General features: G+C 41.1%; 1 protein-coding gene across 1 annotated transcript in view; it reads left to right on the top strand.

Moving 5' to 3' along the window:
• The window catches only part of LOC139663932 (sodium/potassium-transporting ATPase subunit alpha-3-like), a gene marked incomplete at its 3' end in the record, with an annotated part of 61,297 nt that extends 37,199 nt beyond the window's left edge, over positions 1–24,098 (top strand). The window contains exons 3-17 of the mRNA XM_071542717.1: positions 727–840; positions 2,538–2,597; positions 3,129–3,332; positions 6,563–6,676; positions 8,521–8,655; positions 9,758–9,875; positions 12,321–12,409; positions 12,672–12,851; positions 17,190–17,388; positions 18,580–18,824; positions 20,088–20,280; positions 21,688–21,863; positions 22,550–22,686; positions 23,545–23,695; positions 23,930–24,098. Of these exons, the coding sequence (XP_071398818.1) occupies positions 727–840; positions 2,538–2,597; positions 3,129–3,332; positions 6,563–6,676; positions 8,521–8,655; positions 9,758–9,875; positions 12,321–12,409; positions 12,672–12,851; positions 17,190–17,388; positions 18,580–18,824; positions 20,088–20,280; positions 21,688–21,863; positions 22,550–22,686; positions 23,545–23,695; positions 23,930–24,098 (2,284 nt within the window). The remainder of the gene's footprint in view (positions 1–726; positions 841–2,537; positions 2,598–3,128; positions 3,333–6,562; positions 6,677–8,520; positions 8,656–9,757; positions 9,876–12,320; positions 12,410–12,671; positions 12,852–17,189; positions 17,389–18,579; positions 18,825–20,087; positions 20,281–21,687; positions 21,864–22,549; positions 22,687–23,544; positions 23,696–23,929) is intronic.
• Positions 24,099–24,566: the final 468 nt, after the last annotated feature.

The following is a 24,566-nucleotide window of genomic DNA, read 5'->3' as shown; positions in this document are numbered from 1 at the left end:
CCGTCAGAGAGAAAGAGTGTCTTGGTTTGGAATCTATTGTGGTATTACTGCAGTAAACACCGGCTCTTTCCATGAGGTCGACTGACCAGGTGAATCTGGGTGAAAGATATGAGGATTTTTAACCCTTGAGACAGTTGAGACGTGTATTGTTACTAGTTTGGGGTGCTGAGGTGAAGGAGCAACAGACAATACAGTGGTTTATGATTCAAACTGAGCTGTTTGGGGCGTCTCTCTGTGGTGTTGTGAAGAATACAGCCGCATCTGCCATCTTTCTGTTCACTGAGTTGACTGTAAAATGTTTGGGAGCTTGAATATTAGCTTGACTTTGACAGGATTGTATCCATGCACTTAGTTAACAACAGAATAAATCCATTAATAATTTAGCCATCAACTTAACACGTAAATATCATGCATCAGTGCACAAAACTGCACACAAAAAAAAACGAACTTAAAACATACTTCTGTACCTAACGCTTTATTATTGATGATACATAAATATTCCAGAGGATCAAGAAAGTCTTATACTCATTTTTTACTCATTCTCCTCATCATTCACAGCTTGTAATGGAGGCGATACATGAATTCAAGCTCATTCTACTCTTGCTCTTATTGTACGTGACTCCGGATAAGACTGTCTTCTAAATGCTTCTGTAATATAACTGTAAGTGAGGGCCAAACTGAGTCATCTCGTGTGTGTGTGTGTGTGTGTGTGTGTGTGTGTTGCAGTACGGACGGTCGGACAGCTACCGCGTGGCGACCACGCAGGACAAGGATGAGAAGGAGTCGCCCAAGAAGAAGGGAGGCAAGGATCTGGACGACCTGAAGAAGGAAGTTCCACTGGTACGTACGCTGCTTCCTGCTTCCTGCTTCCTGCTTCCTGCGACAGAGCGAGCCAGCTGCCTCAGACGCTGGCGGTGCCTTCTGGGTCAAATGCTGTATTAGTTTCAAATAATTCCCATTGTTTGTTTTAACCTGCTATGAGCACCAGATGGGTGGGGAACACAAACACCCAAAAATCATATTTGAAAATGTGTTTAGCATGCTTTTCTCTGTCATTATCTGCTTATATTTGAAAGTCAACGTATGTTTCTTAGCTGATGCTATCTGAATTGTCCTGATACAGTAAAATGGATTTTTCTGAACAAATTTGGTAAAAATTTACTAAGTAGGTGGAAACAAATGCCAAGAATTATTTGCAAATTCTGTTTTTACTCAGGTCTGGTTTAATATCGCAGATTCTCCACTAACGATGAGGGTTCAGAAGGAAAAGAAAGAAGATGATTTGTTGTCAGAACTTCACTCCAGTAGAGAACTGTACAGAGAAAAGTAGATTTTGAAAGGATTTTTATTTTTAAATCAAAGCAAAAAATGGTCATAATCACACACACACACACACACACACACACACACACACACACACACAATAATCAGGAGCCTTGAAGATATGAAATGAGAAAGAGAAGTCTATAGAAAGTGAATAGAAGTCCAAGAACAGACGTCAATAGAAAGTGAATAGAAGTCCAAGAACAGACGTCAATAGAAAGTGAATAGAAGTCCAAGAAGAGAAGTCTATAGAAAGTGAATAGAAGTCCAAGAAGAGAAGTCTATAGAAAGTGAATAGAAGTCCAAGAACAGACGTTAATAGAAAGTGAATAGAAGTCCAAGAACAGACGTCAATAGAAAGTGAATAGAAGTCCAAGAAGAGCCGTCAATAGAAAGTGTATCCTGGCATTTCTCCAGTCTCTCCTCGAACGCTCCGGCTGTAATCTGATCTCTGTGTTTGAAAGGCAGAAGACGGAGCTGTGGTGTGTGTTTGGTGTGTGTTGTGTGTTGTGTGGTGTTTTTGTGTGTGGTGTGTTGTGTTTGGTGTGTGGTGTGTGGTGTGTGTTGTGTGGTTGTGTTGTGTGTTGTGTGGTGTGTGGTAGCAGCTGTGTACAGTAGTTGTGGTGTGAGGTAACAGGTCAGATCAATTTAATCCTGTTGTGGAAGGATTTCCTCCTGTATGGGGCAGGAAGCCAAACCCACAGAATATCCCTTTACTACAAAACTGAGCCGGGAAAATACTGTTTGAAGAGTTCAGTTCCAAAATGTGATACAGTATCCATCTTGGAAAAAAAATACCTGAATTTACAAATTGAATATTTCTAAAATACAGAAGAATTTTTGTCAACCAAGGACTTATGTTGCATACTATCCTTTAAAAAGAACCTTTATTTGTTATTATTGTTATTATTAATAGGTGCCAGTTTAGACAACCACAGCAATCTTTTTGAAAGTTAATTTATTTCACTTTTCTGCAACTGAAATCTTACTTGACTCTATCTGAATTGTCCTGACATGGTAAACCCCACCCATCTGGTGCTCAGTGTGATTTAAAACTAACGCTAAGATAGCTTGCAAGTATTATGGTTTTCTTGAAAACAAGCCACAAAACATAATCATTTATATTGATTGATATTATCATTAGGTTACATAATTTATTTGAAGTATCATTGAAATGTCAAGTTTATTTATTTGTCCATCTCTTCTCTCTGTAGACGGAACACAAGATGTCTGTTGAGGAGGTTTGCCGGAAATACAACACTGATATCGTCCAGGTAAATTAATTCCTCAGATGTTTTCTCAAATATGAAATATGTCCTAAACACAGTTGTTAATTCAGTTGTTTCCCTGCTGATTTAATACGGTGTCAAAGGTTCAACAGTTATTACATCTGTTTTAAAAATCAGTTAGCTTATGTTAGTGTTTATTTAACCTAAGTGGGTCCCATTAACAACTCCCTGTTTCCTTTCCTCACTCATTTCCACTTTCTCTCCTGTCTCCTCTCCTCTCCTCTCCTCTCCTTTCCTTTCCTTTCCTTTCCTTTCCTTTCCTTTCCTTTCCTTTCCTTTCCTTTCCTCTCCTCTCCTCTTCCTCTACCTCTCCCTCCTTCCCCCCTTCATCCTTCCTCTATCCTTCCCTCCCTTCCTCCTACCTTACCTCCTCCTCTCCATCTCAATCTCGATCCTTTACCTCTCCCCTGTTCCACTCCCTCCCTGCCCTTCATCCCTCCTTCACACACCCACCCTTTACTCCTTCCCTCCCTTCCTTTCCACCCCTCTCCTTTTCCCTCTCTACCTCCCTCTCAGGGTTTGACCAATGCCAAGGCAGCAGAGTACCTGGCCCGGGACGGTCCCAACGCCCTGACCCCGCCCCCCACCACCCCGGAGTGGGTCAAGTTCTGCCGCCAGCTGTTCGGTGGCTTCTCCATCCTGCTGTGGACCGGCGCCATCCTCTGCTTCCTGGCCTACGCCATCCAGGCCGCCACAGAGGACGAGCCGGCTGGGGATAACGTAAGTGGAGGGGTGGAAGGATAGATAGATAGATAGATAGATAGATAGATAGATAGATAGATAGATAGATAGATAGATAGATAGATAGATAGATAGATAGATAGAAGGTAAATGTGCAAGGAAGGAGGCATTTTTATGTTTTAATTTATAGTATAAGTCTTCACAGTCTGGAAAACAAACAAAATAATCAGATCATGGTGCATTCCCAATAGGAAGCAGTAAATTTAATGAATTTTAAATCAACTTAAGTGCTTCCCCATTTAAGTGTCTCACACTAGGCTACATTTTAAATAACTGAAGATTAAGGTTGTTTAAATCGGCATAAAATCAGCAAAGGAATTTCCACCGGTGATGGATCCCTGATGTGTTTGTTCAATTGCCCTAATAGATAGATAGATAGATAGATAGATAGATAGATAGATAGATAGATAGATAGATAGATAGATAATCTAAACTACAAAGGAAGGTAAACTATCAGCTGCACTAGCACTTGCTAGTTGACAGCCAGCTTGCAAGCAAACTATATTTCCAAAAGATAACAAATAGTTTATTGCAGACAGTTCTCATATTTCAAATGTTTACAAAAAGTGATGCAAACCACTCTAGCTTCATCTAGCAGTGGCTGGAGGACTCTTCTCTCACTTAACAAATGCAGCCAGTCACTGAGATGTAACTGCAACCGCTAATATATAACAGTAGATACTTGTGTTTCTAGCTGGTGCACTGGTGCATTGTGGGTCCGTACACAGATTTTCAGTGTAAGGAAATCTTGTCTTGTACAATGTCTGGTTTAGCTGATCCATAACACAATTAGAAGAATAAGTTTGACTCCTAAAATCCATAATCATCATGATGAGACAGGATAAATCAAAAGTCAAATGAAAAAATGTTTCTATGGGTGAGAGAAGTCAGATATCAAAAGGAAGGGGTTTTAGTGTGTTGAATATCAATCGCTGCGATAGTTTGAACCTTCTGCCCTCCAGCAAATCACCTCAGGGAGCAATCTGCTGAGTCATGAGGGAAGCCCTCTGGAGGGACAGCGCAGTGTCAGCTGTTTTGCAGAGTCATGACGACCAGACCCGTCCTTAGGCTGACAGATAGCATCGCGTTAGTGTCCATTTTGGGCCGGCCGTAGGGAGCGCGTCACTCCCGGCGTTCGTAACAGCAGGGTAAGAGAAGGGTCAGATCTGTTGGTGACGGGTCAGAGCGCAGAGGAGAGCCGGGGGACTGAGGCTAAACAGCTGTGACACAGACAGCTCAGGCTCAGACCAGAGGGACGGACTCAGGCTGAAACACGACAACACAGACAGAGAAGAGTCAGCTGAAACAGTGTGACTGAGGCTGTATCAGACTCACAACAGAGACACAAAGTCAGATGAGCAGGAAGGACCTGAGACACGGTGACAGCAGCAGCGTGGAGGATGATGGGAAACTGTTTCCAGCTGCGGCACAGGTTGAGGATACGGGATGCAGGATGCTCACTGTGGGAAGATTTTCAAAAGATATGAACTAGGCTTTCTAACTGTGCTGCTTTCTGCTCCTGTTGCCTTATGTTGGATTTTCATTTGATTTGGGAAATAGAAAAATATAATAAAAAACAATTCAAGTATATTTGGCCACAGAGGATAGCTCAAGAAAGTGTTACTGAAAACACTTATTTCCACTGTGGTCCTTGGCAAGATAACAGTGACTTGACATCTATTGCAAAACACAAAAAATCATAGGGTATACATGGTACTAGCTAAATTTTCTCAATACTGGCCAGTTCTTAATATGTTCCATACTAATGTTCTCACCTCCTGACGCCAAAAACCGTCCCAGCTCCCCGTCCTGAAGGGTAGCTTGAGTAAAACACTGGAGGCAAACAGGCTAGTTGCCTAAAAATGGGGAAACTTTTGTTATATCGGTTTGCACAATAGCCCGAGCAAAACATTTTTGTTGGCAAAAAAAATATTATTTCCAAATGCAGCTGCCCTTTAGACACATACATACAGTTGAAACAGACAGAAGAGAGACAGTGCAGAATAGAAATAAAAATGGACAGCACAGACAATAAAGTCAAGTCAAGTTTATTTATATAGCACAATTCGCACACAAGGCAACTCAAAGCGCTTTACATGATTAAAAGATAAAGATAAAAACAGATGAATTAAAAAAGATGTTTCTGAACACTAAAAGTTAGAGTAAGAGCAACATTATAAAATCAGTAAGAGTGTTACAGTATAAAAATCAAAGTTCTGTCTATACAGATAAATACATACATAAACACACATGCACACACATATTTACACATATTAGGAGTTAAAGTGCTAAGAGTTTAATAATAGGCAATGGAAAACAAGAGTTTTAAGCCTAGTTTTAAAAGCAGTAGCAGTTGGGGGTTGTCTAAGATCATGTGGAAGTCTGTTCCAGTTTTATGCGGCATCATAAGTGAATGCTGCCTCACCATGGTTTGTAAAACAGAGAGACAGATAAAGGCTAGACTAGATGCCAAAACAGACAGCTTTTATACAAATATTAAGACACTCAACAGCCAGATCCATGGACAGACAAAACAGACAAAATAAGAGTTCTCAAGGACAGATAGGCTACTAAAAGTAAAGGCCATCTCATTATATAACTTGCACTTACTTATGTAACAGGCAGACATTGCAGACAACAGTGGACAGACAGAAAGAGTAGCTAGTAAGCTAGACAGTGAAACCGAAACAAGCGGACAGCGAGAGAAAGGCACAACATGACAGATATTGTAGTGCAGTCAAAAAACAATGACAACCAACAGATGGACAGAGCCCAGTTGAGTAAATCCAAATCAAACCAGATGCTGCTGTTAACAGGATATGAAAAAGAAACGAAAGGCTTAGAGAGGATTTGTGTTATTTCTAGAATTTATTTACAGGCCTCAACTTCCTGAAATAGCCTGTTTGCGTCTCTCGTTCCTCTAAAGTCCAGCATTTCATGTCAAAATGTCTGTGATCATTAGATTTGTAAAGTTACTCTCTCCCTCTCTGTCTCCATCGTCTATTTTTCCCCTCTTTTGCTGATATCAGGTATATTTTTAGAGAAATGTGAAGTTAATTCATTTCTGCATTGAATCTGACAGTCACGTCTTTCTTCTCCTTCTCTCTCTCTCTCTCCCTCTTCCTCTCCATCTCTCTCTCTCTCTCTCTCTCTCTCTCTCTGTCTCTCTCTCTGTCTCTCTCCCTCTCTCTCTCTCTCTCTCTCTGTAGTTGTACCTGGGTATCGTGCTCTCAGCTGTCGTCATCATCACCGGCTGCTTCTCCTACTTCCAGGAGGCCAAGAGCTCCAAGATCATGGAGTCCTTCAAGAACATGGTTCCTCAGGTACTGGACACTGAACCAGAGGCTTTCATTGGACCTCAAGACGAGTCACAATATATTTATAATTATGCTGGTGTTATTTACTGGAAAATGTTATATTTGTATGAAGCTATGCGTGTTGTCGTGCTGCTAAAACATCCCCAAATCCCTTAAATGTAAGATATTGTAGGCTTAGAGGAATACTCTTTATACCCGTTAAGTGACGAAAACATAGATACCCAAATCATCCATGTTCCTGGTAGATTGTTTGTTCTTCATGCTAAGACTTTAGCATACACTTTTGAGTGATTGATGAGTAGTATTTTCTCATAAGTGAGAAAATGAGAACTTGTAGCAGACATAAAATAACATACTGTTCTGAACTAGCAAGGACTGCTTTCCCTGTTTCCATAGGAACTGAATGATGCTGGTGACCTGCTGTCACTGATCATAGTGTATGCCAATGATCTACCGGGGACACATGGATGATTCTGGTGTCTGTTCTCATCACTTAACATCATGCAATAACTTAGAGAGTACTCCTTTAATACAATAGTGGAGTCCAGTAGGTTACCAGCAAAACATTGATAAAGGCCTGTCTCTTATAATAGTCTGGATCCTCTTGTTTTAGCGTATACAGTAGGTGCATGTCTATTTTAAAAACCTTTTATGAAGGCTGAATACTAAACTGTTATATTAGACTATTTTAGCCCACTAACTCACAGTGTGAAGTGGGTAAAAGCTGGTGGCTGGGTTCACACTCATCCTCTGCTTGTAGTTTCCATTCCAAAGTGTGTATTTATAGATCTTCAGTGAGCCAAACGTAAACATCTGTTTTGTATTTATGTTGGCTTGTTGTGATATTAGTCATGTTGGCCTTTACATATTTATCTGTTTCCACTGTCGACAGACTTTAAAATAACAAGAATTATGTGATGTTAATGGGCATAAAAAGAGACTTTTTTTATGCCCATTAAACTTACAAGTATCCAGCTGTACCTGTCTACAGTGAGAGCAGTGGATTAGTGACAGAGAAACAACTAAAGATATAAATTGGGCTGTTTTGGATAGGGATTAACATCCAGGATAGTGGGAATCCATCCTTATAACCATAACACACTGTTGTTATTGTCCATGGTTCCATGTTCTTCCTGTAATACTTTTACCTCTATTTCTGCTTCTCTCTTCTTTCTCTCTTCCACTTTTTTCCAGCAGTAAACTTTTTGCAGTTGTTTTTTAATTCACTTAAACTGAGAATATTCAGTGAAAACCTCTCAGAATAATTTCTCCACCCCAACACTCGGATGTAGGCTTTTGATAAAAACCTATAAAACACCAAACCAGCTTTTTGTCATTCATAGACAATGTAACCTGAAGAGAATGAGAGTTCATTGTAAATAGAGTGCAGGCAGTGAGACTGGACCTGCTCCCTGTAGACTGATAATGTAAATTGGGTAACTTCTTCTACTTTCCCCTGGGGATCTTAAAAGTTTCATCCTAATTTAAACTGCTGTCTGCTTGTCATGTAATGTGTTGTGTTACTCCTTTTTGATGTGAAATTGAGCTGCTTGGGTTGTGAGATGAATAGCTGTGAGGTATTAGAGTATTGAAGTGCTATCTGACCTCCTCTCTCACCTCTCTCTAAATAGCGTCTGTAAAAAGTTTTTGTGTTATTTTTGGCGTTAAACATTTAGAAGCCAGAACTTTCTAAAATAGCAGCCTCTCCCTCCTGTTTATTTCATCAAAAAGGGCTTCATGTTAAAGTTATTTGTCATAATTCTCCTGAAAATAACTCCTCTTCTCTCTCTCGCTCTCTCCTTCTCTCTCTCTCCCTCTCTCTCTCTCTCTCTCCCCCTCTCTGTTCCCAGCAAGCCCTGGTGATCCGTGAGGGGGAGAAGATGCAGATCAACGCTGAGGAGGTTGTGGCAGGAGACCTGGTGGAGGTGAAAGGAGGAGACCGGATCCCCGCCGACCTCCGCATCATCTCCTCCCACGGCTGCAAGGTGAGCTGCAGACTCAGAGCAACATACAGACCACAGGAGATGACAACATCTACTGAAATGCAGTCTGCACCAGATGCTGCAGGATTTACTTTTTATTTTTAATTTGTGCTGACAAAAATTAAAAGAAAATGTAAGTGTATAATTACTACAAAAAGTAATCTGAGTAGAAAACAGGATAGTAGCAGGAGCGCTTCTGGAATTCCCAAATCTAAATTAAAGCCACAAAAGAGCGGTTATGTGGCTAAAACATTCAGGTCCAGGCACTCATGTAGGTTTGGAAGTAAAAACTATTTAATATCTGGCTTAAAGCATTACACACAAATGCGTTTCGGCTCATGCCTTCATAGCAGAACGTGTTAAATTCTAATTGGTAATCTGAGTAGTTTCATGTGTTACGCTGCTCCAGCCTGCTGCTCAGTGGCTGTCAGTAGAGGACTGTGGCTGTACTGGGAGACTCCCAGGTGTGAGTGTGTGTATGTGAGTGTGTGTGTGTGTAACTGTATGAAATGGAAATGGAAATGAGTGTGCATGCTTAGCAAACCCTTTGTCTGTATAAATAAAGGTTAAGAATAACATGACCCAGCAAGATTTTGACGGATTGGGTGACATTCAACCCCTAATGTTAGTTCAGCATCAACCCAACCAGGCACAACATGTTTACAGTATGATAATACGGCACTGTAAAAGTCATATTAAAGCAGCTTAGGAAATAAATGTAACTGATATCAGGAAGATATTTAAGTCCTGATTTCACAAAACGAGGCAGGCAGCAGCAATGGGTGACTACATTCTGCCGCTGTATTTACTCTGGTTTTCAGCATTGATGCAGACATTAATGACTTTATTATGTAAAATGAAAACACATAGAGATAGACAGCAACACAAACACAGAGGCACAGAAAGCAGAGACGGGAAAACACAAAATACACAGCAGACACAGAGACACAATTAAGCGTGATCACTGAAAACACACAATCTGTCTCTCAGTGTTGCTTAATGCCCAATGTTATCATACACACACTCACTCTCTCTGTCTTTCACACACACACACACACACACACACACTAATCCTAATCCAATCCGTTTCTCCTGTTGCGCGCAGGTGGACAACTCTTCCCTGACCGGCGAATCAGAGCCCCAGACCAGGTCACCTGACTGTACCCATGACAACCCCCTGGAGACCCGCAACATCGCCTTCTTCTCCACCAACTGTGTCGAAGGTGAGGTCACCGTCAGAACTGTGATTATCCTTAACACGGCCATAACCATCTTCATCATAACCATCATCATCATCATCATCATCATCATCATCATCTTCATCATCATCATCATCACATGTACATGTCATCCTCTTTCTCTTTCTCACTCTCTTATCACAGTTAGCTTTCCTGGTTTTTCCATCTTCTAATTATTTCAGTCTTATTCCATTATTCTGATATTTCTTTCCTATTCCAATTTCACTTTTTCTTTCAGTTTTACTCCCTTCCCATAGTATACAGCATGGTGCTGTGTAACAGTAATGGTGCATCCCTTAATGATAATGGTATAGTCCATATCTGCTGATACAGCGTTATGTTTTACTCTTCCTAGTGTTAGGTCAGTAATGTGTAAATCATAAGTGTGTTTTGCCTTTGAAAACCCATGAACACACTGTTAACCATGTGCTGAGTTATTAAAGTTTTAGGATTTTTGGTTAGTTTTTATTTTTATATCATTTTCAATTGTTATTTCATTTTCAGTTCAGTTTTAGTTAGTTTTCAGTGTGTGTTTTGTAGTTTCAGTTTAGTGTTTATTTTATACAAATGTTTAGTTTTAGTTTAGTTTTTATTTAGTTTCAGTTCTAAGTTTTGTATTTTTGGTGGGAGTGGGATTTTTTAAAGATATCATGGTACAGGTTTAGAAAAGGTATTTTACAATTGGCATTGTGTAATACAAAAAAATAACAATGCATTTTTTTCATTTATTTGCATTAATTTAATATATTCATTTGGTACATCCTCAACTAATTTAAAGGTGGGACCACATCAAAATTAATTCTTTTTTACCCTGCACATGAACAAAACTGAGATGAGATGAAGATGAGAACTAAAGATGAAGATGAAAACTAAAAGCATTTCACCTGCTTCATCACTACAATGCGTGTTATTCTGCAAAGTGCTTCAGTCTCCATTACCAGTGTTCCTCTGGTGCTTGAACACACACCGACTCTCTGTTCTCCTCTGTCTTCTCCTACTGGGCCAGTCTGGTATCCATGGCAACGCATCACTCGCCATTTTAACGAGCACTCAGCGCCTCCTGCTCTTTCATCTTCCTCTTCTTCTTCTTTCACCATCCCTTCTTTCTCATCTTCTCGGTGCTTCTTTTCTATATATATATATGTCAATATTATGTCAGTATTTCTGTTTCTTCCCACCACTCTCCATCTTGTGTCAATATTAGTCTCTGTGTGTGTGTGTGTGTGTGTGTGTGTTGTTCCAGTTCAGTGCTCAGATAGTCTTGCAAACAAAGATGCTCCACATTAGCTTTTTTTCTGTAGGCCGAGGTCAAGGTGTTGAGCTGGAGAAGAGAAGGAGGAGGAGGGGACAGTGACATCACTGGAGCCCAATGAAGAGTGGAATATGAATTAATGGGAATTGACCTATACATATTTTCTAGTCCCGTTCTGCTCTCCCATGATATCGCTGGTAACCTAAAGCCTGTAGTGTAGCGGAGGGTTTAGTTACATTCAAACCATTCAAATCCATTCAAAACTTCAAAAGCCAAAGAGGGTCTAAGTCATTCTGTTGTTAAATCTGTGATGGATGAATTCTCAGCCTTAATGAGCCTTCGTCAGATTTCCCAGATCTTTTCTCTTTTTTCACTTCAACTCTTCATCATCCGGAAAGGGAAATTTGGTTAGCAGACAAGGTTAACAGTAAAAATGCATAATACAGTAATACACAGAATAAAAACATGTAACAAATCACCACAACACAGACCATACAGACAGAGTCAGAGTAAATTATCGCGACCACCTTCACTGATAAACTGAGCCTCCTATCAGGCTTCGTTATTAAAATGTTTACCCACCTTTTCTAGGGTTTATGATGTAAATTCATGGTAAACGTCACAGTAAATGGTATCAAACTGATGTAAGTTATATGAGGATAGGGGTCTTTGAAGGGGGAAAAAAAGCATAAATGAATGCTTTTCTAAAAATATTATAGATTTTTGTTAATATTAGCGTCTGATTGCCTTATCATGATCATAGACTGGAGGTCATAGTTTGCTCATATTTCCATCTGCTGCGACACCAACAGCCTCTAACTGCTGTGGCTCTATCTGAAAAAAAAGGATGGTGTATGGCGCCCTCCGATGGACAAATTGATACATTGCACATAAAATTAAAAGTCCAAAGTCTTCTGCCATCCATCCATCCATCCATCCTTCTATCCATCCATCCATCCATCCTTCTATCCATCCTTCCTGTCATCCCTCAATCCTGTCTGTCCATCCATTCATCTTTACTAGCCTATGTTTTCTCCTTCCTTCTGTCTCTGTCCCTCGCCTTCTCTCTTCTTTCTGAAACAGATATGTATACAGTGTATTATCTATATAATTTCATAACACCTCCTCCCTCTTCTTCCTCTTCTTCTTCTTCTTCTTCTTCTTCTTTCTCTGTCCAGGAACGGCGCGTGGTATCGTGGTGTGTACTGGCGATCGTACAGTGATGGGCCGCATCGCCACCCTGACCTCAGGCCTGGAGACTGGCAAGGTATCATATATATATCAATATGTTAAATGCAGGAACTAGCAAAAGTCCAAAGGGATTTTTTGAATGATCCTAAAGAGTCAAATTCAACAAAAAACACTTTGCATGCAAAAAACAAAATACACAAGTTAAGTTATTAAAAAGAAACAACAGCCAGGATATAAGCGAAAACTCAAATTGTGGTCAGTAAAATAAAGTTTTAATCAGCCATCTCAATCTACAATCTTCTTCCTCTTCTTCGTCTTCTTCTTCTTCTTCCTGTAAGACGCCCATCGCCAAGGAGATCGAGCACTTCATCCACCTGATCACGGGCGTGGCCGTCTTCCTGGGCGTCACCTTCTTCATCCTGTCAATCATCCTGGGCTACTCCTGGCTGGAGGCCGTCATCTTCCTCATCGGCATCATCGTCGCCAACGTGCCCGAGGGGCTGCTGGCCACTGTCACTGTGAGTGTGTGTGTGTGTGTGTGTGTGTGTTTTGTATATGTACAGTGTGTGTGTAAAGTGTGTGTGTGTGTGTGTGTGTGTGTGTGGGTTGGGTGGGGACGTGGTGGGTGTTAATGTTTGTAGTGTATTTTTTTAATCTGTTGGAGGGGCAGGAATGTTAAAGTATGTCTTTTTAGTGTGTGTGTGTGTGTGTGTGTGTGTGTGTGTGTGTGTGTGTGTGTGCGAATTTGACAAAGCTGTATGACTCCTTGGTTCCCAGATTTTTTACATTACAGTTTCCCAGTGCAGTATCTGTGTCTTACTTTCTTCTTCACTTACAGGATATTCTACACAGACTTGGGTCAAACAGTATTTTCAATACTTTTTATGATAAAAAGACAGATCCAATACACTCCAATACACTGTTTAAAAGCCTTTATTCTAGTTGACTTACAATTATGACTTCCCAAATACAAGAAAAACAGATTTTTTTTGGAGAGCATTGGATCTCTCTTTCTGCCACATGGCCACTAGAGGGCCTTTGTTTTCCTTAAAGGAACACTCCACCGTTTTTCAACCTTTTCTCCATGTATTTGACATTACAGGAGTAATGGTCAGATACATTGTGCTGCATTTGTTAACACTTTCTGTGTTTCTGAGGCTGGATATCGAACGCACCCCATTCTCCTCTTGCTGTGGTTGTAGCCAAGGTGTTTCTTATACATTCCCTCAGCTCCCGCCTTCTCAAAAAATAATTTTGTTAGCTACGAGGCAAACAACGGCAGATATGACATAAATGAGTTATAAACTTCGAGGACATGCTTTTTTTTTATAACATTTTGGCAGAATCAAGTGTTGGAGCTTATTTATATGAGCCGAAACTAAAAAGCATTTCAGCCTCCTAGTTGTTTTACACCTTTTTCTTTCTTTTTTTTTTTTTTTGTTTTGTTTTAGCCTCCTTGGGTGCCAAATGGGAGGAGTTTGTTACACTGGACAATACAATGAATGCCACAAAGTTTCGCTCATTACAGAAAAATTAGTCTCTTTATTGTAGTTTCACAGATCACCTGGCACTAACTGAATAATAAATGTCACAAATGTTGTATTCCAAGCAGATTACAGTAAAAAAAAAAAAACACTGAGAATAGTTTTTAGCTACTGTTTGACCCATGTCTGATATTGTGTGCTTTCTCTGTGTGTGTGTCTGTGTACCTATGTGTCATATTTGGTGTGTTGTACAGTATTTTGGCTTATGGTGTCTCAGTGTGTGTCTGCTGTTTGTGTTGTGTTTCTGTCTCCCTGCTTCCCGTCTGTGTGCTCGTGTTTTGGTATCTCCTCTCTTTGTCTGTGTGCATCTCTGGTTGTATCTCTGTATTTTTTCCTCGCTGTGTCAGTATCTCTCTCTTTCTGTGGTGGAAGTGTTGTATCTGTTTGTGTATCTCTCTCTCTCTCCCTCTTTCCATCTCTCTCTCTCTCTCTTTCTCTCTCTCTCTCTCTCCCAGGGCAACCCATATGTGTTTGTGTATTTCTCTCTGTCTCTCTCTCTCTCTCTCTCTCTTTCTCTCTCTCTCTCTTTCTCTCTCCCTCTGTGTATGTCTCTCTCTCTCTTCCAGGCCAGTGGCAGTGCCTGGGTCATTCAGTGAGACCGCTGGGTCAGTTGTCTGCAATGACAACGGCTAGCTAACGTAATGACACTAGGCTAACGGCTAGTCGGCTCCATTGAATTGAATTTGGCCTCTCGCTGCTTGGCTAGCGCTGTTTGGCCCATGGGTCTAGCCCAGTGCTTAATTTGTAAATGATGAGGTCCCGGATCACCAAGGGGTCGGTGTTCCCACGAGTCGGTCTGGAGGGAAAAGGTTCAGGAACATATCAAGACAATCAGTACAGCCATATAGCTTACTGTAGACCTAACAGCCTAAACATTACTAAATGACCAACTATATGACCTTAGAGTTCCGACTACTGCTGACCTATAACAATATTTGATTATTGCACAGGCTACATAATGCTCATTTTTACAAACCTGCCCTTCAAGTAGCAGACTCACATCATCCACTAACCCTACTCACCCACATAGGCTATTATGAGACATCCTAATCATACACAAAGGAAACTGCAATGGCTTCAACCATTTACCAGAGAAATTCTGGTTTGAGTAGTTACGCATCAATATTCAATACACATACTTTCATAGGATATCGATTTTGAATGTAGGAAACAATGTCAGCGAATAATGCAATAAAACGTGTCGTGGTGCAGCTAGTCGGCCTAAATGCGACACTCAGCTGGACCGCACTGGTTTTGAAATGCCCACAGTGATATGGGGCTTACAGCCCTTCACTCACACATTCTCATGTTATTACCAATTATGTCTGGACACTCAACATAACATGCAATTGCCCGCATATTTAACCCTCATCCTACCAACATATTTAACATATAAGGACTACCGACTGGGGTGCCTGGGGACCATGAGAGTAAACTACTGTAAGAAACAACCATCATAGCAAAATGTTAACTTATTTCTTCTCAAAACATTATTAGTTATGTAATTAATGTCATCTGAAAAAAAAACCCAGATTATTATTATTTTAGGAAAGTTACAGTTAATTAAATGATGTATTGTATTTCTGACTTTGAACATCATCTTACCTTAGGAAGAGCAGTATTTAGGGTCACAGAGCACATGAGGAAATCTGTGTCTGCTGCATCTGTGTCTGTCTCCTTCAAATGACTGACAGAGAGCCCCTACCCCCCCTGATAGTGTGTGGTACTTTAAATTAGGACCCATGGCAAACATGAACTCAATAAATAGTTCCATCTATTAAAACTGCACAGGCGGAATTGGGTGCTTTTGACTGGGGTCCCCCAGGACCCCAATACATTGGTATTTTTTAAAAAGCACTAATTAAAACAGAAACAGAAAACAATGATATGAAGTCATTAGGAACAAATTGATTGACAAAGTCATGAAAAATTGGATTGATAGAATAAAGCACCTGTGAGATATGACAAACAAGTATAGCTCTGGGGTCTGTGGGTACCCCAGTCAGTAGGATGAGGGACTTACAGGTCCGCACTCCAAAAAAATTCATCATGCTTACCGTGTCTAATTTTCCAAAATAGTCCACACAGCAGACATATGGACAGCAAATTCAACTTTTAGCCATGAAAGTGATTACTATGCACTTGTTGTTACTTTCTAATATGGTAATCACCTGTCTTCATATGGAAATGAGACAGTTAGGTTTTGGAAGGGAGGGGAAAGGAAAGAAGAGTCAACTATTGTGAGTATTACATGGCAGACAAAAAAAACCAAAAAAAACGTTTCATGCCACCAGGTGCCGGGTCCACGCAAATAGGTACCGGAATGCAGGTAGTCCAAAACCGCGAGGTGCCAGATCCTGTCCCGGCAGGATCCTGTCCCGGCAGGATCCGGCACAAATTAAGCACTGGTCTTGCCGTACTTGGCATGATGACATGACACACCGCCGCTCTGCTTCACCGCTTCACTCGTTCATGCCTCTTTTTCTCTCTGCATCGCTCTTCGGGCTGCGTTTTTTTTTTATTTGGTTATTTTTTCAGTAGCTCTTTGATTCTAGTGCATTTTGCTGTAGAAGGGCACCGAAGGGGTTTTTGGTTGGTTTTTCTGGTGAGCAGGATGCACATCTCCAGGAGTCGGGGGGGGGTGGTGTGGTTTGGTTCGGGGGGGGGGGGGGGTTAGTGTTTCTGAGTCTGTGATTGGTCAGGTACAGTATGACATCACTATGGATATGCTGATTGGCTGTTAGTTAGTTCACTGCCTGGAGCTGTGCATCTCTGCTTTCACTCTCCTGACTCGATGCTAACATTCTTCTTCTTGATGTTCTCCTTTACTCCCCGTCTTTCTGTTTCTCTCCCTTTCATCAACTTTTCTTCTACTGTGTCTATCCTCTTCTTTCTGTCTTTCCTTCTTTCTTTCTTTTTCTATCTTTGCTTCTTTCTTTTCTCTTTCTTTCTGTTTATTTCTGTCTTTCTTTTGGTCTTTCCTTCTTTCTGTCTTTCTTTCTTTTTTCTTCCTTTATTTTTCTTTCTTCCTCTCTTTTTCTTTCTTGCTTTCTTTCTGTCTTTCTTTCTTCCTTCATTGCTTCCTTCTCTCTCTCTCTATCTCTCACTCTCTCTCATCGCTCTCTCTCTCTCCCCCTCTCTCTCTCCCTCTCTCTCGTCTCTCTCTCCCTCTCTCGTCTCTCTCTCTCTCTCTCTCTCTCTTCTTTCTCTCTCTCTCTCTCTCTCTCTCTCTCTCATCTCTCGTCTCTCCCTCTCTCTCTCTCTCACTCTCTCCCTTCTCTCTCTCTCTCTCTCTCTTTCTCTCTCTCCCAGGTGTGTCTGACCCTGACGGCTAAGCGTATGGCTCGTAAGAACTGCCTGGTGAAGAACCTGGAGGCGGTGGAGACTCTGGGCTCCACCTCCACCATCTGCTCCGACAAGACCGGCACGCTGACCCAGAACAGGATGACCGTGGCCCACATGTGGTTCGACAACCAGATCCACGAGGCCGACACCACCGAGGACCAGTCTGGTGAGGGAGCGGTCTTAATCGACTTAGGCCTCATGCAACATTTTAAAGAACCACACTTCCAGGGATTGTGAAAAGTCTGTTACTTAATAAATAATAAACTATTGAAGGGTTTTAGCTTTGGTTATTTACAGGGAAAGTTATTTGAGAAGTTATCCTCTCTATCCCGTCATGTGGGGTCAAGCACTCTGTATGAAAACACTGCAAGACACTGAGAACAATTTGACTTTGGTTTCTCTCTGGTGCCGTTAATTACTCTCCAGGGTCTGAACTGAACACCTGCCAAGAGCCAAATGCTGCTAAATTTGTCTTTAGCAGACAAATCCATGTGGCCGCTAACTGTTTGAGACTATGACATTCAGATGCCTCAGTTGTATGCAGACTTTGGTCTTTTCCTGTTCTTAAGCCTGTCCTTGCTGACCACTGTACACTCAAATCACAACAAAAAACAATGGCTCTCCATGACTGTATGGTTAATGAGTGGATTTGAATTCTGTTGAGTGAATACAGTGAATTATAAACCTGATCCAATGTATAAGTGACTGAGTTAATATGCAGCACCCAGAGGTGTGATCAAGTCAACTTTGTTCGAGTCCCAAGTCAGAGTCTTATGGCACAAGCCTCAAGTTGAGGAACAAGTCCAAATGTAGATTACTAAGTCAAGTCCAAGTCAAGTCCATGTCATTAATCTGAAGTCTCAAGTCTAAATGTAGAACAGCAAGTCAAGTCAGAACAAATAAAGAGTCCAGTATCAATTTAATATCTTAAAGAAAATAAATATCTAGGACTTTTCAATGCAATATGGTTTTAATAGGATAAAAACTAAAATACAAGTCAAAGTTAAGTCCCAAGTCACCAGACCTCAAGTCAATTCAGGTCTCAAGCAATAAAACTAAAATAAGACTCGAGTCCAAGCCATGTGACTCGAGTCTCCACCTCTGGCAGTACCTGATTCTGATTCTGTACACAAAATAGTGTTGGAAACGGTTGTGGTGACACATTTCTATGAAAAATGTATATTCATTATTTTGGACAGTAGAAATTATTCTTGGCAGGTAATTATATTTTTGTTTACCAGCCAAGGCAAACTGAAGTGTGAGCTAAAGATTTCAGACATTGTTACCGGTTAGTTCAACCGCCCTTCCCTTCCTTTCTTCATATGTCCCTTACAATTTTCCTCTTTTCCTAATCCAGGCGCCTCCTTTGACAAGAGCTCCGTGACATGGGTGGCCTTGGCCCGCATCGCCGCCCTGTGCAACCGTGCCGTGTTCAAGGCCGGCCAGGAGTCTCTGCCCATCCTGAAGCGCGACGTGGCGGGCGACGCCTCCGAGTCGGCCCTGCTGAAGTGTATCGAGCTCTCCTGCGGCTCCGTCAAGGCCATGAGGGAGAAGAACAAGAAGGTGGCCGAGATCCCCTTCAACTCCACCAACAAGTACCAGGTCGGTATCCTCCGCCTACATGTACGGTAGGGCTGGGCAATATATCGATATTATATCGATATCATGATATGAGACTAGATATCGTCTTAGATTTTGGATATCGTAATATCGTGATATGGCATAAGTGTTGTCTTTTCCTGGTTTTAAAGGCTGCATTACAGTAAAGTGATGTCATTTTCTGAACTTACCAGACTGTTCTAGCTGTTCTATTATTTGCCTTTACCCACTTAGTCATTATATCCACATGACTGATGATTATTTATCAAAAATCTCATTGTGTAAATATTTTGTGAAAGCACCAATAGTCATCCCTACAATATTGTCGCAATATCGATATCGAGGTATTTGGTCAAAAATATTGTGATATTTGATTTTGTCCATATCGCCCAGCCCTACTTACAACTGAACATTTAGCCCACTTCGTAGAAAATACCGAGATATATATCGTGTATCGCCATTCAGCCTAAAAATACCGAGATATGATTTTTGGTCCATATCGCCCAGCCCTAATGTACGGGTGTATTTGTGGGCACTGTAGAGTTTGACTACATTTAATAGCCCATACCGATATTTTGGGATTGAAGCTGCTGATAACTGATATTTTGTGCCAATATTATTTACTTTTGACTTGTTTTCATGCCAAAATATTCCAAACATTTATAAGCATTCAGGTCTTTCCCCCAGAGTTTTATTCTTTGCAGGCTGGAAAAGCCTCTGAAGCAGCATTTAGCCCAGAGAAGAAAACATATTCATTCATACTTGTATAGAATCCAATCAGAATGTTGCGTTAGAATCAATTCAGGTTAAGGGCTTCCCATAGACAACCAGTGTGGTATTGATCAATTCTACAATAACTATGTAATCAAACAACCTGAATCATATCCATCATATTGGAGGTGGACGACACTGACTGGCTGAAACCAAATTTTTTATGAAAGGCCAAAAATCTGTCTAATATACAACAAACTGTATTGGTCTGACCCTTCACTCACTGATATTTTCATATATTTACACATGCACATCTCTATACACTCACCTAACATTTAGCACATACTTGCAAACCTGTTGCAATATTTCAAACACAACTTTGCATTCACTTGTATTCGCTGTCACTCTTAATTTATATGTAACTGTAAGTAATAGCCAAAAAGTGAAAATGGCAACTGCTGCCTGGATATCATACTGTGGTCAAAATAAAACTATACGCCTCTATACAGTTAAAAGCTATACAGAACGACTTCAACTAAACTCTGCTCCCCTCAGCTCTCAGTTCACGAAAGCGAGGAGGAGAACGAGAACCCCTACCTGCTGGTGATGAAGGGAGCGCCGGAGAGGATCCTGGACCGCTGCTCCACCATCATGCTGCAGGGCAAAGAGCAGCCCATGGACGAGGAGATGAAGGAGGCCTTCCAGAACGCATACCTGGAGCTGGGAGGACTGGGAGAGAGAGTACTGGGTAAGGAGGGAGGGAGGGAGAGGAGGGGAAGAAAGAGAGGAGATGGAAAGAAAGGCAGTGGATAGGGTTTGGGGTTTAGGAGCCTCTGGGAGAAGATGGAGGCCGATATGGAACTGGGAGAGAGAGAACTGGGGAAGGAGGGAGGGATGGAGGGAAATAAGGAGTGAGGATTGAAGGAAAGGTATGGGTCAGATATTGTGGTATTTCATGTATCATATTGCATAGTATCGTATTTTGTGTACTATGGCTGCAACTAACGATTATTTCTGTGAACGATTAATCTATCAATTATTTTTTTGGATTAATCGATGAATCATGTAGACTATAAAATGTCCAAAAAAAACAGACAAATGCCCATCACAAGTTCCCAGAGCCCAAAGTGATTCTTAAAATTGTTTACTTAGTCTGACCAGCAGCCAAAAAAAACCCAAAACAAAGTATTCATTTTATAATGATATGAAACTGAGAAAAGCAGCAAATCTTAGCTTTTGTGAAGCAAATTTTTGGTATTTTTTCTTGATAAATGACAAAAATGATTAATCGATTATCAAAATTATAATGGATTAATTTTCTGACAATCGACTAATCGATTAATTGACTACACTGCAAAAAATCTCCATCTTAACAAGTCGTTCAGTCCATTATTGAGTCCTGAAATCCAAATTTTCTTAAAAATCTGCCAATGGGGTTAAATCATTTCACATATTTCCAATGCAAATCAACTTTTTTCAAGAATTTTATAGAATGAAGTGTCATTTTCTTGATAGTAGTGCAGTGATCTGCCTTATTCTGACTTGTTTCAACACATTTACACTAATTTCTAGAAAATTCCTGTAACAAGTGAAACTGTTATTCCACCTCATTCGCATAATTTTTCTCTTGGTTTAGGAAAAATAAGATTTGAAGGCTGAATATGAGACTAGATGACTTGTTAAAATGTTTTTTTTTTGCAGTGTAATCAATTCAGTACTAGTGTGTACAACTGAGGAAAGTCTGTGACATCTCATTCATCTCCTCTCTCCTCTCCTCTCTCCTCTCTCTTCTTTCTCCTCTCTCCTCTCCTCTCTCCTCTATCCTATCTCCTCTCTCCTCCCCTCTCCCCTCTCTCCTCTCTCTCCTCTCTCCTCCCCTCTCTCCTCTCCCCTCTCTCCTCTCTCCTCTCTCCTCTCTCCTCTATCCTATCTCCTCTCTCCTCTCCTCTCTCCTCTCTCCTCTCTCCTCTCTCCTCTCCTCCCCTCTCCCCTCTCCCCTCTCCCCTCTCTCCTCTCTCCTCTCTCTCTCCTCTCTCCTCTATCCTATCTCCTCTCCCCTCTCCCCTCTCCTCTCTCTCCTATCTCCTCTCCCCTCTCTCCTCTCCCCTCTCTCCTCTCTCTCTCCTCTTTCTCCTCTCTCTCCTCGTCTCTCCAGGTTTCTGCCACCTCTACCTGCCGGAGGACAAGTTCCCCAAGGGCTTCGCCTTCGACACGGATGACGTCAACTTCCAGACAGACAACCTTTGCTTCGTGGGCCTGATGTCCATGATCGACCCGCCCCGCGCCGCCGTGCCCGACGCCGTGGGCAAATGCCGCTCCGCCGGCATCAAGGTGGGCGCTTTCAAGTCTGACATTTAAAGACTGGGGGGGGGGGGGGGGGGGGGGGGGGTCGTGTGCTCATCTGAATGTGAGGGCGGATTACAGTAATTGAGCTCACAATCAAAAGAAAAGATTTTAGGAAATGTCAACCTTTTTCTCTCTTTTATTTATTTTTTTTCAGTGCAGAAAAAGGGGATATGCATAAATGTTTCAGCGTTTTTTCTCATTGTGTAGAGGGAGGAAGGAAATACGTGTAAATAGTTTTTCTTCGTCCTCTTCTGCTTCTACCTTTTCTTCATTGTTCATTCTTCCCTTTCTTCTTCTACATCATCATCTTTTTCCTCTTCTTGTATTTCTTCTTCCTCTTTTGCTTCTACCTCTTATTCTTCTTCTTCCCTTTCTTCTTCTACATCATCATCTTCTTCCTCTTCTTGTATATCTTCTTCCTCTTCTGCTTCTACCTCTTTTTCTGCTTCATCTTCCCTTTCTTCTTTTACATCATCATCTTCTTCCTTTTCTTGTTTATCTTCTTCCTCTTTTGCTTCTACCTCTTATTCTTATTCTTCCCTTTCTTCTTCTACATCATCTTCTTCCACTTCTTCCATATCTTCTTCCTCTTCTGCTTCTACCTCTTCTTCTTCCCTTTCTTCTTCTTCTACATCATCTTCTTCTTCTTCCATCTTCCTCTTATTATCTAGGTTATCATGGTGACTGGTGATCACCCAATCACAGCCAAGGCCATCGCTAAGGGCGTGGGCATCATCTCCGAGGGCAACGAGACAGTGGAGGACATCGCCGCCCGCCTCAACATCCCCGTCAGCCAGGTCAACCCCAGGTGAGACAGAAACAAGACACACAAAGACACAAACATACTGTATATACACACAGCCTCACTTTCATACACTACTAATAAAGTGCACACTCAACATTCAATCAACAACACAAATTAAATCAAACCTGCATCTCTCCTCCATTAGTATTGCAGGATATTTTACTAGAATAATAGATATTTTACTAGAGTACTAGGATGTCCTATTCAGGTAGAAGCATTGTTACTTAATGCTACTGATATTTTACTTAAGTAGAAGTAAAATTACCGGTGTAAAAATAAAAAAGTAGCTGATTTAAAATGTATATCAGTATATGTATGAGTAAAATTACTGAGTTACTTTTTAGAAAAGACATTGTTGCTGTGATCTTTTCCATGTGATTCTAAAAGAATGAGAGGACAAAGTTCAAACTCTCTTTCTTTTAATTGGAAAATCTGGAAATTACGAAATAAAGTGCAATAAAGTCAGATTACTCTTCTCTTGTTTGCTGACTGATCGTTCACTGTGAATGGCTCCACAATTTACGATTGTCCAGTTTCTGAGCCTTGCAAAATTCGTACTCACAAATTTTGTGATGGATGTGATTTATAATGTAGTGAAGTACAGTACTTAAAACATACTTAAGTGAAAATACAATTACTCACTGAAAATTACTCAAAAAAGTACAGTAAGTACTGAGTAAAAGTAATTTAAGTAAGTTACTTCCACCCTTGGTAAAAAGTGTGTTTTCTATGATTGTTATTATACCGTATCTGCTCAGTGTAGCCTTTTATTCTTAAGAAAATGCTGACTGATCTGGCTGTAGTTTTATCATCAGGTATACAAAGCTGATTGATGTTCCCGGTGTGTGTTGTGTTGTTTAGGGACGCCAAGGCCTGTGTGATCCACGGGACGGACCTGAAGGACCTCTCTCAGGACCAGATGGACGATATTCTGAGGAACCACACCGAGATCGTCTTCGCCAGAACCTCCCCACAGCAGAAACTCATCATCGTCGAGGGCTGCCAGAGACAGGTATACATACACACACACACACACACACACACACACAGGTACACACAGGCAAACATACATGAACACATAAAAAAGCGGTTTTATGTGGTTATATGTATTTAAATAGCACACATATTTTCCAGGGAACAGGAAACTTTATCTAACAACAAACTCTCTCTCTCTTATCCCTCTCTCTCTCTCTCTCTGTCTCTCTCTCCCTCCCACTCTCTGTCTCTTCCCCTCTCTCTCTCTCAGGGTGCCATCGTGGCGGTGACAGGTGACGGTGTGAACGACTCTCCCGCCCTGAAGAAGGCAGACATCGGCGTTGCCATGGGAATCTCCGGCTCCGACGTGTCCAAACAGGCCGCCGACATGATCCTGCTGGACGACAACTTCGCCTCCATCGTCACCGGAGTGGAGGAAGGTGAGAGACGGAGGAAAGGAGGGAGGGAAAGAAGAGTGTGAAGAGAGAGATAGATGAGATGTTATCAATCTGGATGACGACTTTGCTTCCATCCTCACAAGAGTGTGCCTTATACTGGTGCATTTCCAGTGAAATAGTTGCAAAGGTAATGTACATTGTCCCTTTAAAAATAAACCAACGTTAGGAGAAATTACAACCCAACTCCAAAGTGGAGGAGTGATCCATCGTTTATTAGTTCATGGTTAAGAGGAGGTGTGGTGAAAAAGGTTGTTGCTTCTCAGTTTTACCTACTGTAAAATATACAACTAATCAAGAAAATGTGTTTCAGAACTAGTGTCAACAATAAAAATGTAATATCTCCTCACCTCTCCTTTCTTCTTTATGATTAGTACTTTTTTTTATTAAACTTTTATTGTTTTCTACAAAAAATAGTCAGTGCACAGTAAACAAAATACCAAAAAAAGTAAA

Source organism: Centroberyx affinis, unplaced genomic scaffold (genome assembly GCF_046629955.1).
Source record: "Centroberyx affinis isolate AG114_WGS23_722 - 3 ecotype Tasmania unplaced genomic scaffold, CSIRO-AGI_Caff_v1 ptg004168l_1, whole genome shotgun sequence".
Classification (NCBI taxonomy): domain Eukaryota; kingdom Metazoa; phylum Chordata; class Actinopteri; order Beryciformes; family Berycidae; genus Centroberyx; species Centroberyx affinis.
This window is presented reverse-complemented; position numbering and strand designations above follow the sequence as displayed.